Source organism: Anomaloglossus baeobatrachus, chromosome 11 (genome assembly GCF_048569485.1).
Source record: "Anomaloglossus baeobatrachus isolate aAnoBae1 chromosome 11, aAnoBae1.hap1, whole genome shotgun sequence".
Lineage (NCBI taxonomy): Eukaryota > Metazoa > Chordata > Amphibia > Anura > Aromobatidae > Anomaloglossus > Anomaloglossus baeobatrachus.
In genome coordinates, this window is record NC_134363.1 from 68,431,595 (window position 1) to 68,445,210 (window position 13,616).

Consider the following 13,616-nt stretch of genomic DNA (forward strand, 5'->3'; position numbering starts at 1 on the left):
TCTTACTATGTGGCTATGAGGCCTTGGTGAGAAAAACGTATAAGTTGGCCACCCGCACAATATACATGTATTCCTCATGTCTTTGTCACACGGTGTTCAGCTCTAAGCTCACCGAGTGTTATTGCGGCTTCGGTCACACTATGGTTTCCCAGGTGCTTTAGAGTTGCGCAGTCAGACACGGGCGTCGACCAGTTGTGTGCTTATTAGTGATCGATCTAGCAGGAATTAATTTCTGCTGGCCTGTGGATTGCTGATGGGGTCACAGGTTACAGGAGACCTATCACAGCCGACTCTGCACTTTAAAAGATGGTGGAGCCTGATCCCCCAAGTCAATTATAGCTTTATTTGCGATACCAGTCCTAGTGCTGAAGTGATCTTGTTCTGGTGATCTCCTCTGCGTTGTTTGATATGTTGTGGAAATATTCTCATTGTTTGTTTATTTCCTCCCTAATTCTTAATTTTCGCCTGAGCATGTATTGTCTTACCTCTGTATGTGTGTGTGCAGTGAGTTTGAGTTTGGTGTTTCCCTGTCTCTATATTTGTGTCCCGATCCTCCCTGGGGGTGGGGCAGAGGGGGTATAGACCAGGACCTCTCAGGATCTATGGTTAGAAAGGTGGCCCTAGCATCTTCACCATTAGATGTATCTTTGGGAACAGAAGCAGCTAGGGCCCCCTTAGAGGGGATATATACCAGGGCTACTCAGGAGCTAAGCTTAGGAAGGCGACCCAAGCATTGTCACCATTAGACATATCTTTGGGGACAGGGACAGCTAGGGCCCCCTAGAAGGGGTATAGACCAGGTCTACTCAGGAGCTAGGGTTAGGAAGGTGTCTGAAGTATTGTCACCATTAAACATATCTTTGGGGACAGGGACAGATAGGGCTCCGCTAGAGGGGATATAGATCAGGGCTACTCAGGAGCTAGGGTTAGGGAGGCGGATCAAGCATTGTCACCATTAGACATCTTTGGGGACAGGGAAGATAGGGCCCCCTAGAAGGGGTATAGACTAGGGCTACTCAGGAGCTAGGTTTAGGAAGGTGGCTCAAGCATCGTCACCATTAGACGTGTCTTTGGGGACAGGGACAGATAGGGCCTCCCTAGAAGGAGTATAGACCAGGGCTACTCAGGAGCTAGGTTTAGGAAGGCGGCTCAATCATCGTCACCATTAGACGTATCTTTGGGGACAGGGACAGATAAGGTCCCCGTAGACGGGATATAGACCAGGGCTACTCAGGAGCTAGGGTTAGGAAGGTGGCCCAAGCATCAACACCATTAGACGTATCTTTGGGAATGGGGACAGCTAGAGCACCGCTAGTCCTAGAGCCAGTTTAGGTGCCCCTGTTCCATGTTACCTCATCGCATCCCATGACAGTCTTGGAAGGATGTTATAGTCACTATAGTGATGGAAACTATGTTCTGTGATATTTCTTTGTGTGCTTCATCCAGTTCTTGGCTCGATCTATGAAAACATATATTAATGGAGAAGTCCCGCTCTAAAGGTTTTTTCTTTGCCAAGACACAGAGGAAAAAGTCTTATTTTTGTGTGCTTGTTCAAGAACCAGTATTTCAATGTCATTCATATTTCATGAATATCTATGTAAAACTTCAACAAATTCTGTATATAAGTAGCACGTTAATTAAATTCCCTTTGGGTCTGTAAAACTAACAATACTAATGTAGTGTGAAATAATCAGTCATCATCTCCTGCAATGTCTCTGATTTTTCATCAAGACAAAGACTCTTGAAAATCATTTCTAACTATGAGGATCTAATCCAAACTTTGCTCCGACAATGCCAAGGACAATCACTATAATTAACGCAGGAGTGGGTATCGAGAAAGAACAAACCAAGCAATACAGTATATCCACTTTTATTTTAAGTAGAAATTGAAGATGTGTAGTAATACTTACTAGCCAGAATTTGAAAGGCGCCTGTTGCATAAAAGAGTCCCCCTTTCTCCATAGTATAGAGCTGGCACATGAACAGCATGAAGGAAAAGCTGGAAAACAGGACTGAGAGGACAACCAGAGCCTGTACCGCGTGGAACCACTCTGAGGAAGACAGAACACAAATTATTAATGGACCGTGCAATATTCCTGTATACAAGTGCATCTCAATACATTAGACTATCATCAAAGAGTTAATTTATTTCAGTAATTCAATACAAAAAGGGAAACGCATATTATATGAGTCATTACACACAGAGGGATCTTTTCCTATATTTTATATAGAGTCATTACAGACAGAGGGATCTATTCATATATATTATATAGAGTCATTGCACACAGAGGGATCTATTTATATATATTTATATATTTTATATAGAGTCATTACACACAGAGTGATCTATTCCTATATATTATAGTCAATACACACAGAGGAATCTATTCCTATATATTATATAGAGTCATTGCACACAGAGGAATCTTTTCCTATATTTTATATAGAGTCATTACACACAGAGGGATCTATGCCTATATTTTATATAGAGTCATTACACACAGAGTCATCTATTCCTATATATTATAGTCATTACACACAGAGGAATCTATTCCTATATATTATATAGAGTCATTACACACAGAGTGATCTATTCCTATATATTATATAGAGTCATTACACACAGAGGGATCTATTCCTGTATATTGTATAGAGTCATTGTGTCACGGGCGGCGGGGCGCTGCGCTCGCTAACGCTCGGGTCCGGCGCTGCTGCTGCTGCTGCTCGGTGGCTCGAGCGGTGGACCGGATCCGGAGACTCGAGCGGCGCTCCTCGCCCGTGAGTGAAAAGGGGGTTGGTTTGTTAGGGGATTTAGTCTGTGACGCCACCCACAGGTTGTGGTGAAGATGGGTACCACCGCTGCTGGTGACAGGGATCCTGGGAGCGATGGTAGGGAGCAGCTGGGATGTTGTTTTCACCCTCCGTGGGTAGGGGTTGGTGGTCCCGGGGCCCGGTGGTGTGACGGGGAGGCAGGGTTGGTGAGGTGCGGGGTTGCAGGGACAGCGCGGCGCGGTGCCGGATGGCACGGGTGTACTCACTCAGCAAAAGAGGCACAAAGTCTCCGGTAAACCAAACGGCTGGATGGACGGGTCCCGCAGCCGGCTGCCGTGTCTCTCCCCGGACAGGTGATGGCGGCTGTCTTGTCATGCACCTTTGTGTACTGTCTTGACTACGATGGGTTCCCAACGGTAGTCCGCTCCCCGGTGTATGGATGCCGGAGGAGCCCGTTCTGCCCACAGGCGCTGGCCCTTGGGTCTCTAGCCGTTGGCGGTGGCTGTATACCCTCACGGTGCGGACGGTTGCCTTCTAACGGGTCTTTGGCTGTTAGGAAACCCCTGGGGTTCCTGCCACACTCGGATTTGACTGTTGACGGCGGCTCCAAGCCTAGTCGGGGTCCGATGGCCGTGCCTGTGTGTGCTAGCTTCACTTCGCTCCCCGGACGGTACCGGCGGGCCACCGCTCGACCCCGGTCCTACGGTTCTGCGTTGATCCACCACTCCTGCAGAGGGACACCACCATCTGCCAACCTTGCTGTCAGTGCCTGGGCCACAAACCCAGACACTCTCCACTTTACTCCTCTCACTTCCACCTCCTGAACTCAACTCCCTCCCTTTCCCGCCTCCAGGCCTGTGAACTCCTTGGTGGGCAGGGGCCAAGCGCCTGGCTCCGCCCCACCTGGTGTGGACATCAGACCCTGGAGAGAGGCAACAAGGGTTTTGTGTTTGGCTAGTGTAACTGCCTGGGAGGGTGTGGGGGTGTGTGTGTGTTACCTGTGACGACCTGGCTAGTCCAGGGAACCACATTCCCCCTTGGTAAAATGCAGACCGTCCGCGGGCTGCCCGTCCATCACCGGTTTTATTTTCCAACTGTACAAAGATAAATAACATGTAACGGTAAACATTTAAAACATAAGCATTCTTTTGATCACTTTAACGTTGCACATATAAACATTTTAAATCACAGACGGACGGACGGATGTCTTCCGCTCTCCCACCCAAGCAACCTAGCCCTGATGATGCCCCTAAGAAGTGGGCAGCACCCCTTGACCCCAGTCCAGGTTCAGGCTGCCCGAGTGGGAATGGGTACGGTGTCTCGCACCCGGCTGTCACTTCAGGGGACCCCACGTCCAGGGGGACCCCTGGCCCCCAGGGGATGGCCACCGGTCCTGGTGGTGGCCGGGCCCCGGCCTGCTGTGCTGCGGGCCCTTCCTCCAATCTCCCTCTCCGGAGGCGGCAATGGTATCCATCCCACAAAACTATTTACAAACCCACCAGTTCGTGGGTGGCCTGCCAGTTCTCGGCCATGTTCATGAGGAGTTTCTCATGTGGGTATGGAGGGGGTGTTAACTGAACAATGACAACTCCAGTCCCAATGGTGACGGTTCTCTTTTCGGACGATAATCAGATGATTTTTCGGTTTGATTCTTTTTCAGTCACTCACATATTTACACAATCAACCCCTAAATGTCGGTTTCCCTATACCTAAGCGGGGGCCTACCTAGGTTGGAACGTGTGGACCTTCGGGGCCCAATGTCAGTAGTAACAGGCGAGGGGACAGAGGAGACAACCTGTTCCTCTTCCCGTATATCGTGTGGGGCAGGTGGAGACCCAAGGGGACTAGGTACAGGTGCAGCCCTGGGCACTGGTTCACTGGCGGTTACTTTCGTCTCCTTTTCCTCCACGGGTTGTGGGAACATTATCACCGGATTAATCACCGCGCCATTCTGCGTAGGCCAGTCCGCTGGGAAGTCACCCATTACTGTGTGGATCACCTCTTTTTCTTTCTCCCCGGTTGGTCTGGGGGCCGGAACTTCAGCTGCCACCCTCAATGGAGATGGGCACCTCTTCAGGTGGTCCCTGGACACCGTGGCTGAAGTCTTCCCCTGGTCACGACTTATCTGGTAGGCCTTCTCATTCTCCCATTCAGTGGGTTGTATGACATATGGGGTTTTCTCCCACTGGTCATCAAGCTTATGGGTTCTTATTTTCCGTTTTAGCACTACATCCCCAGGTTTAAAGGGACCAGCTGGAGCCCGCCTGTTGAAGTACTGTTCTTGCTGTTCCCGGCTCCGACACAGGTTCCTTTCCACATACTCCAGGACCTGTCGGTACTGCGCTCTCCGCCGAGTGTCCCAACCAGCAGTCGAAGGAAGGGCCTCTGGAGCTTCCAAGTCCATTTCCAGGTCCACCGGCAACCGGCCCGGTCGGGCTCTCATCAGATACGCTGGTGTGCATTTGGTCGAGCTACAGTGAATGTTATTGTACATGTCTACCAGGTCAGGCAGCTTTTCTGGCCACAGGTTCCGCTCTTCTAACGGTAGCGTCTTAAGGAGACCCAGGACCAGATGGTTCATCTTCTCACACATGCCATTCGTCTGGGCATGGTATGGCGTGGTCCGAATCTTCTTGCAGCCGTATAACTGGCAGAATTCTTGAAACACCTCCACTTCAAAAGCCGGGCCCTGATCGGTAAGCACCCTCTCCGGGTACCCATGCGGACGGCAAAAGTAGGCCTGGAACGCTCTAGCTGCGGTGCGGCCAGTCAGATCTTTGACTGGGACAACCACCATGAACCTTGAATAGTTGTCTACGATGGTCAGGGCGTGGGTGTACCCACTTCGGCTAGGGGTGAGTTTGACGTGGTCCAGGGCGACCAACTCCAGCGGTTGATGGGTAATGATTGGTCGTAAAGGGGCCTTCTGGCAGGCTTCGTCCCTTCTTCTCAGTGCACAGGGACCACACTCTCGGCACCAAGCCTTTACAGACTCCCGCATCCCACTCCAATAGAACCGTTCTCTCAACAGCATCTCCAGCTTCTTCCACCCAAAGTGCCCGGCACCATCATGGTAAGCCCGTAGAACTGTGGGCACACTAGCCTGGGGAACCACCAGCTGACGAACCTTCTCATGAGTCTTCGGGTTGATCAGTTCCCGATACAGTTTCCCCTGGCACAGATGCAGCCGGGCTCATTCTTTCCACAGCCATTGGGCCTCGGGAGGAGCAGCAGGGTCCATACCAGCAGAGCCTTGCTCAATCATGGTCTTGATCAATTGGACGGCAGGCGCCTGGTCCTGGGCTTCTTGCTATCCCTGACTGGGTAGCGGGTCCAGGTTCGCCTGTTGTTGTTTGACACATAGCCCTTCGACCGGTGGCCGATGGAACGCGGGCAACTCAATTTATTCGAGATCATCGTCTTCCGACTCCTCATCCGGCAGGTGAAGCATCCGGGATAGCGTGTCCGCGTTGGTGTTCTTGCTCGGTACTTGATCGTGAAGTCATAGTTAGACAGCCTGGCCACCCACTGCTGCTCCAATGCGCCCAGCTTGGCCGTGTCCAGATGGGTTAACGGATTATTGTCCGTATAGGCGGTGAACTTAGCTGCTGCGAGGTAATGGCGGAACCGCTTGGTAATGGCCCACACCAGGGCTAGGAACTCAAGCTTGAAGGAGCTGTAATTCTCGGGGTTCCTTTCCGTGGGCCGCAGTTTTCTGCTGGCATAGGCGATCACCTTCTCTCGCCCGCCCTGAACCTGGGACAGGACTGCTCCCAAGCCCACATTGCTGGCGTCGGTGTAGAGGACGAACGGGAGGCTGTAGTCGGGGTACGCCAAGATCTCCTCTCCCATCAAGGCCGTCTTCAGCTGGTGAAAGGACTCCTTATGTTTCTTCTCCCACACAAACGGAGTTCCAGGGGACCTGCCACCCTTGGTCTGTCCCACAAGGAGGTCTTGCATGGGGGAAGCCATCTTCATGTATCCCTTAATGAAGCAGCGATAGTAGCCCACCAGGCCCAGGAACTGTCTCACCTCTCTCACCGTGGTCGGCCTCGGCCAGTCCTGAATGGCAGTGATCTTTTCGGGATCTGGAGCGACGCCTTCTGCACCCACCACATGTCCGAGGTACTGCACCCTGGGTTATAGTAGGTGGCACTTAGAGGGCTTCAGTTTCATCCCATATTTGGCCAGGGATGCGAACACTTCAGCCAGATGTTCCAGGAGGGCCTCGTACGTCTGGGAATACACGATTACATCGTCCAAGTACAGTAGGACCGTTTCGAAATTGAGATGTCCCAGGCAACACTCCATGAGCCGTTGGAAGGTTCCAGGGGCGTTGCACAGCCCGAACGGCATGCAGTTAAACTCGCAGAGCCCCATGGGAGTGGTAAATGCAGTTTTCTCATGGTCCTCGGGTGCAACCGCTACCTGCCAGTATCCGCTAGTAAGGTCAAGGGTAGAGAAGAAGTTAGCAGTAGAGATGAGCGAACCGGTCGTGGTTCGGCTCGAGTTCGGTTCGTCGAACGGAGGTCCCGTTCGAGTTCGGTTCGTCGAACGTTCGACGAACCGAGCTCGAACCGCATAGGAAACAATGGCAGGCATTCACAAACACATAAAAACACCTAGAAAACACCCTCAAAGGTGTCCAAAAGGTAACAAACAACTCACAACACAACACAAACACATGGGAAAGTGACAAGGACATATACTCATGCGAAAACAAAAGAGCTGGACAAGGAAAAAGAGGAGGAGACACAGATATAGGCATGGCACGCCCTTCTAAAATCATGTAAAACACCGCAAGGTGACTCCAAGCGGAGTCTCCCTTTTTTCCAAAAATTGGGCCCCACACACACCCACCCCTTCAGTGGCAGCAGTTGTGCCCCAGTTGTACACTTCACAGCTAGATTTGCATCAAGCACATTCAAAAATACGCCATTCTTAACCGTCCCCAGGATGACACCAGGGTAGGTAGTAAAGTCTTTCCTGATCCCAGCTCTGTTCATCTTGGCTCCTTTTTAAAAACAATGTAAGCAAGGGTTACTCCAAGCGGAGTCTCCCTTTTTTCCAAAAATTGGGCCCCACACACACCCACCCCTTCAGTGGCAGCAGTTGTGCCCCAGTTGTACACTTCACAGCTAGATTGGCATCAAGCACATTCAAAAATACGCCATCCTTAACCATCCCCAGGATGACCCCGGGGTAGGTAGCAAAGTCTTTGCTGAACCATGACTTGTTCATCTTGGCTCCTTTTAAAAAACACAGCAAGCAAGGGTTACTCCAAGCGGAGTCTCCCTTTTTTCCAAAAATTGGGCCACACACACACCCACCCCTTCAGTGGCAGCACTTGTGCCCCAGTTGTACACTTCACAGCTAGATTTGCATCAAGCACATTCAAAAATACGCCATCCTTAACCGTCCCCAGGATGACCCCGGGGTAGGTAGCAAAGTCTTTGCTGAACCATGACTTGTTCATCTTGGCTCCTTTTAAAAAACACAGCAAGCAATGGTTACTCCAAGCGGAGTCTCCCTTTTTTCCAAAAATTGGGCCCCACACACACCCACCCCTTCAGTGGCAGCAGTTGTGCCCCAGTTGTACACTTCACAGCTAGATTTGCATCAAGCACATTCAAAAATACGCCATTCTTAACCGTCCCCAGAATGACACCGGGGTAGGTAGCAAAGTCTTTCCTGATCCCAGCTCTGTTCATCTTGGCTCCTTTTTAAAAACAATGTAAGCAAGGGTTACTCCAAGCGGAGTCTCCCTTTTTTCCAAAAATTGGGCCCCACACACACCCACCCCTTCAGTGGCAGCAGTTGTGCCCCAGTTGTACACTTCACAGCTAGATTGGCATCAAGCACATTCAAAAATACGCCATCCTTAACCATCCCCAGGATGACCCCGGGGTAGGTAGCAAAGTCTTTGCTGAACCATGACTTGTTCATCTTGGCTCCTTTTAAAAAACACAGCAAGCAAGGGTTACTCCAAGCGGAGTCTCCCTTTTTTCCAAAAATTGGGCCACACACACACCCACCCCTTCAGTGGCAGCACTTGTGCCCCAGTTGTACACTTCACAGCTAGATTTGCATCAAGCACATTCAAAAATACGCCATCCTTAACCGTCCCCAGGATGACCCCGGGGTAGGTAGCAAAGTCTTTGCTGAACCATGACTTGTTCATCTTGGCTCCTTTTAAAAAACACAGCAAGCAATGGTTACTCCAAGCGGAGTCTCCCTTTTTTCCAAAAATTGGGCCCCACACACACCCACCCCTTCAGTGGCAGCAGTTGTGCCCCAGTTGTACAATTCACAGCTAGATTTGCATCAAGCACATTCAAAAATACGCCATTCTTAACCGTCCCCAGAATGACACCGGGGTAGGTAGCAAAGTCTTTCCTGATCCCAGCTCTGTTCATCTTGGCTCCTTTTTAAAAACACTGTAAGCAAGGGTTACTCCAAGTGGAGTCTCCCTTTTTTCCAAAAATTGGGCCCCACACACACCCACCCCTTCAGTGGCAGCAGTTGTGCCCCAGTTGTACACTTCACAGCTACATTTGCATCAAGCACATTCAAAAATACGCCATAATTAACCGTCCCCAGCATGACACCGGGGTAGGTAGATAAAGTCTTTGCTGAACCATGACTTGTTCATCTTGGATCATTTTTAAAAACAATGTAAGCAAGGGTTACTCCAAGCGGAGTCTCCCTTTTTTCCAAAAATTGGGCCACACAGACACCCACCCCTTCAGTGGCAGCATTTGTGCCCTAGTTGCAAACAGGATGTTTTGATTTGCATCAAGCACATTCCAAATCCACAAGCATTTACTCTCCCCAGGATGACACAGGGGTAGTAAATTCCTTGTGGATCCATGACTTGTTCATTTTGATGAACATTAGTCTGTCCACATTGTCACTGGACAGACGTGTGCGCTTATCTGTCAGCATACACCCAGCAGCACTGAAGACACGTTCAGAGACAACGCTGGCAGCTGGACACGACAAAATCTCCAAGGCGTAACTGGAGAGCTCTGGCCATTTTTCAAGATTTGAAGCCCAAAATGAGCAAGGCTCCATTTGCAAAGTCATGGCATCAATGTTCATTTGGAGATACTCCTGTATCATCCTCTCCAGCCGTTGACTATGTGTCAGACTTGTTGTCTCTGGTGGCCTTGCAAAGGACGGTCTAAAAAAATTATGAAAAGATTCCATAAAATTGCTGTTACCAGCACCAGATACGGTTCTACTGGTACGGGTAGACTGTTGAAGATGACGAGACCGTCCCATGTTTGTCAAGTTACAACTGGGAGATTCACTTCCTGCACCTGCACGGTTGTTTGGTGGAAAAGCCGAGCTAAGATCGAGTAACAGCTTCTGCTGATACTCCTGCATACGTGCGTCCCTTTCTATGGCTGGAATTATGTCACAAAATTTGGACTTGTACCGGGGATCTAATAGTGTGGCAAGCCAGTAGTCATCATCACTTCTAATTTTGACAATATGAGGGTCATGTTGGAGGTAGTGCAGCAAGAAGGCGCTCATGTGTCTTGCGCAGCCATGCGGACCAAGTCCACGCTGTGTTTGTGGCATAGAGGTGCTAACCGTTCTTTCTTCCTCTGACATCTCCCCCCAACCTCTTTCAACTGAAATTTGACCAAGGTCTCCCTCATCCGCTGAGTCTTCCATGTCCATGGACAGTTCATCATCCATTTCTTCATGTTCTCCTGCACCTTCCTCAACATTTCACCTGCTACCATGTGCCCTTGTTGATCCCTGTCCCCCATGGTCCCATGCCTGCCGCGTTGGTGATGATGAACGTCTGGACCTTAGTGATGTTGTTGTCCCTTGCGCATATGAATCCTCCTGTAGTTCCTCCCCTTCCTGTTGTCCCACCCCCTGACTCCGAATAGTGTTTAGGGTGTGCTCCAGCATGTAAATGACTGGAATTGTCATGCTGATAATGGCATTGTCAGCGCTAAACATATTCGTCGCCATGTCGAAACTGTGCAGAAGGGTGCATAGGTCCTTGATCTGAGACCACTCCATCAGGGTGATCTGCCCCACCTCTGCATCTCATTGGCCCAGGCTATACATCATGACGTATTGCACCAGGGCTCGGCAGTGCTGCCACAGTTGCTGTAACATGTGGAGAGTCGAATTCCAGCGTGTCGCCACATCGCATTTCAGGCGATGAACCGGCAGGCCGAAAGACTTCTGGAGCGATGCAAGTCGATCAGCTGCGGCGGTTGAACGGCGGAAGTCAGCAGACAGTTTTCGTGCCCTGGTCAGAAGGCCATCTAGGCCGGGATAGTGTGTTAAAAATTGCTGGACAACAAGGTTCAACACGTGAGCCATACAAGGCACGTGTGTCACCTTGCCCAGGCGAAGGGCCGCACCCAGGTTTGCAGCATTGTCGCACACGGCCTTACCAGGCTGCAGGTTGAGTGGAGACAACCATTTATTAAACTCGGACCGCAGAGCTGACCACAACTCCTCAGCTGTGTGACTCTTATTCCCAAGACAAGTCAAGCTAAAGACTGCCTGATGCCGTTGCGCTCTGCTGCCAGCATAGTAATGAGGGGTGCGTGATTCCTTCTGCGCAGTGAGAACGCTGGTGGCCTGACCAGGCATGCTTGGGGCGGAGGTGAAGGACCCAGATGAGGTGGAGGAGGCAGAAGCAGTGGCGGAACTTGGACAGACAGAGGATTGACACACAAGTCGTGGGGACGGCAAGACTTGTGCAGCAGACCCTTCACCATCTATCACCATAGTTACCCAGTGCCCAGTCAGCGACATGTAACGTCCCTGTCCATGCTTACTGGTCCAAGTATCGGTGCTGAAATGCACCCGTTCACACACAGAGTTTCTCAAGGAAGCGGTGATGTTGTGTGCAACATGCTGGTGTAGCGCGGGCACACCTTTCTTAGAGAAGTAGTGGCGACTGGGCATCTGGTACTGGGGCACAGCGACAGACATAAGGTCTCTAAAATCCTGTGTGTCCACCAGGCGGAAAGGCAGCATTTCGGTAGCCAAGAGCTTACAGAGGGATAGAGTCAACCTCTTAGCTTTGTCATGGGTCGCAGGAAATGGCCTTTTATTTGTCCACATCTGAAGGACAGAGATCTGGATGCTGTGTGTAGACGGTGTTGAGTAGGGTGTCCCTGGAAAAATGCAGTGACGATTCATGGAAGAAGTTGTCAAAATGCTGAGGTTTTGACCTTTACTAACAGAATCATGACAAATTTTACAGATCACATAATTTGGGCGATCCTTTGCTATGTCAAAAAAGGACCAGGCTAGGCAAGGCTTAGAGGGCATGCAATCTGTTGATCCACCCCGACTAGTGCTCAGAGGCAGAGTGGTGGCTGAGGATGCAGTTGTAGACGTGCTACCAGTACTCCGACTCTGTCCAGGAAGGTGCAAGGTAACTTCGTCGTCGGTTGCATCCTCCACCGCCTCTGTTGACCTCCTCGAGTGCCTGACTGTGGGTTGACAGTAGGTGGGATCTAGAACTTCATCATCAATTGTTGTGTTTGCACTCCCCTCACCCTCAGACCGAGCCTCTTCTTGCCCTGACCGAATATTTAAGTTGTCATCCCAATCTGGTATCTGCGTCTCATCGTCATCAGTATGTTCCTCATTGTCTATAACAACAGGTGTTACAGTTGGTGAAAAAGGGTCAACATTATGCTCAGAAACCTGGTCCTCACGGACTGAATCAGAGTCACAAAGGTTCTGGGCATCACTGCAGACCATTTCCTGGTCTGTACTCACTGTAGCTTGGGAGCAGACCTCTGATTCCCAGGCTATAGTGTGACTGAACAGCTCTGCAGATTCAGCCATCTCAGTTCCACCATACTGTGCAGGGCGGATGGAGACTTCAGAGCTGGGAGAAAGCAAGTTTGATTGGGATGACAACTCAGAGGACTGGTGTTTTTTGGATGCGGTAGTTGAGGTGGCGGAGAGGGCACTTGTTGGACCACTTGAGATCCATTCAAGCATTTTCCATTTTTGGCCATCATCTACCTTTGTTCCAGTTGTCCGTGTCCGTAAAAAAGGGAGCACATCGGATTGTCCACGGTAAGTAGTAGACATCTTACTTTTGCTGGAAGATGGTCTATCTTCAGCAGATGTTAATGGAGCTTTGCCACCTTCCCCACGGACAAACCCTTTTTTTCCTTTTCCAACACGCCTCTTACCCTTTCCACCAGCATCTGTCATTTTGCCACTCATTTTGATTGCGACAACATTGTGCACTTAAAATGTGGTAGTAAAAATTGAGAGGTGGTGTAGATTTCAGCGGTGGTCTAGCTTTATTAACAGCAGAATAATAAAGAATAATTATCCCTGACAATGCAACTACGGCCCTTAAGCTGGCAGCATAAATTGCTAGCATAATGGCTTAGTTATAATGAGTTTGAGTGTGCAATGCAGGCAGAGGTGCTGCATATATCTTTGCACTAGTGGGACGATACAGAAGTCCAACAGCCACGTTTACGATGCCACTAAGTTCACTCAGTGTTTGCTAGTATAATGGCTTAGTAACAATGAGTTTGAGTGCGCAATGCAGGCAGACGTGCTGCAAATATCCTTGCACTTGTGGGACGATACAGAAGTCCAGCAGCCACGTTTAGGATGCCACTAAGTTCACTCAGTGTTTGCTAGTATAATGGCTTAGTAACAATGAGTTTGAGTGTGCAATGCAGACAGACGTGCTGCAAATATCTTTCACTTGTGGGACGATACAGAAGTCCAACAGCCACGTTTAGGATGCCACTAAGTTCACTCAGTGTTTGCTAGTATAATGGCTTAGTAACAATGAGTTTGAGTGTGCAATGCAGGCAGAG

At 50.0% G+C, this 13,616-nt stretch overlaps 1 protein-coding gene across 2 annotated transcripts in view; it reads right to left on the reverse strand.

Annotated features, from left to right (window-relative positions):
• Window positions 1-13,616, reverse strand: part of EMP3 (epithelial membrane protein 3 (MAM blood group)) — a 111,879-nt gene that overhangs the window by 8,766 nt on the left and 89,497 nt on the right. For both annotated transcript variants that reach the window (XR_012727593.1, XM_075329225.1), the window contains exon 4: window positions 1,911-2,051. Coding sequence is in view for 1 of the 2 variants with exons in the window: in XM_075329225.1 (XP_075185340.1) it covers window positions 1,911-2,051 (141 nt within the window). In the remaining variant the exon portion in view is untranslated. The remainder of the gene's footprint in view (window positions 1-1,910; window positions 2,052-13,616) is intronic.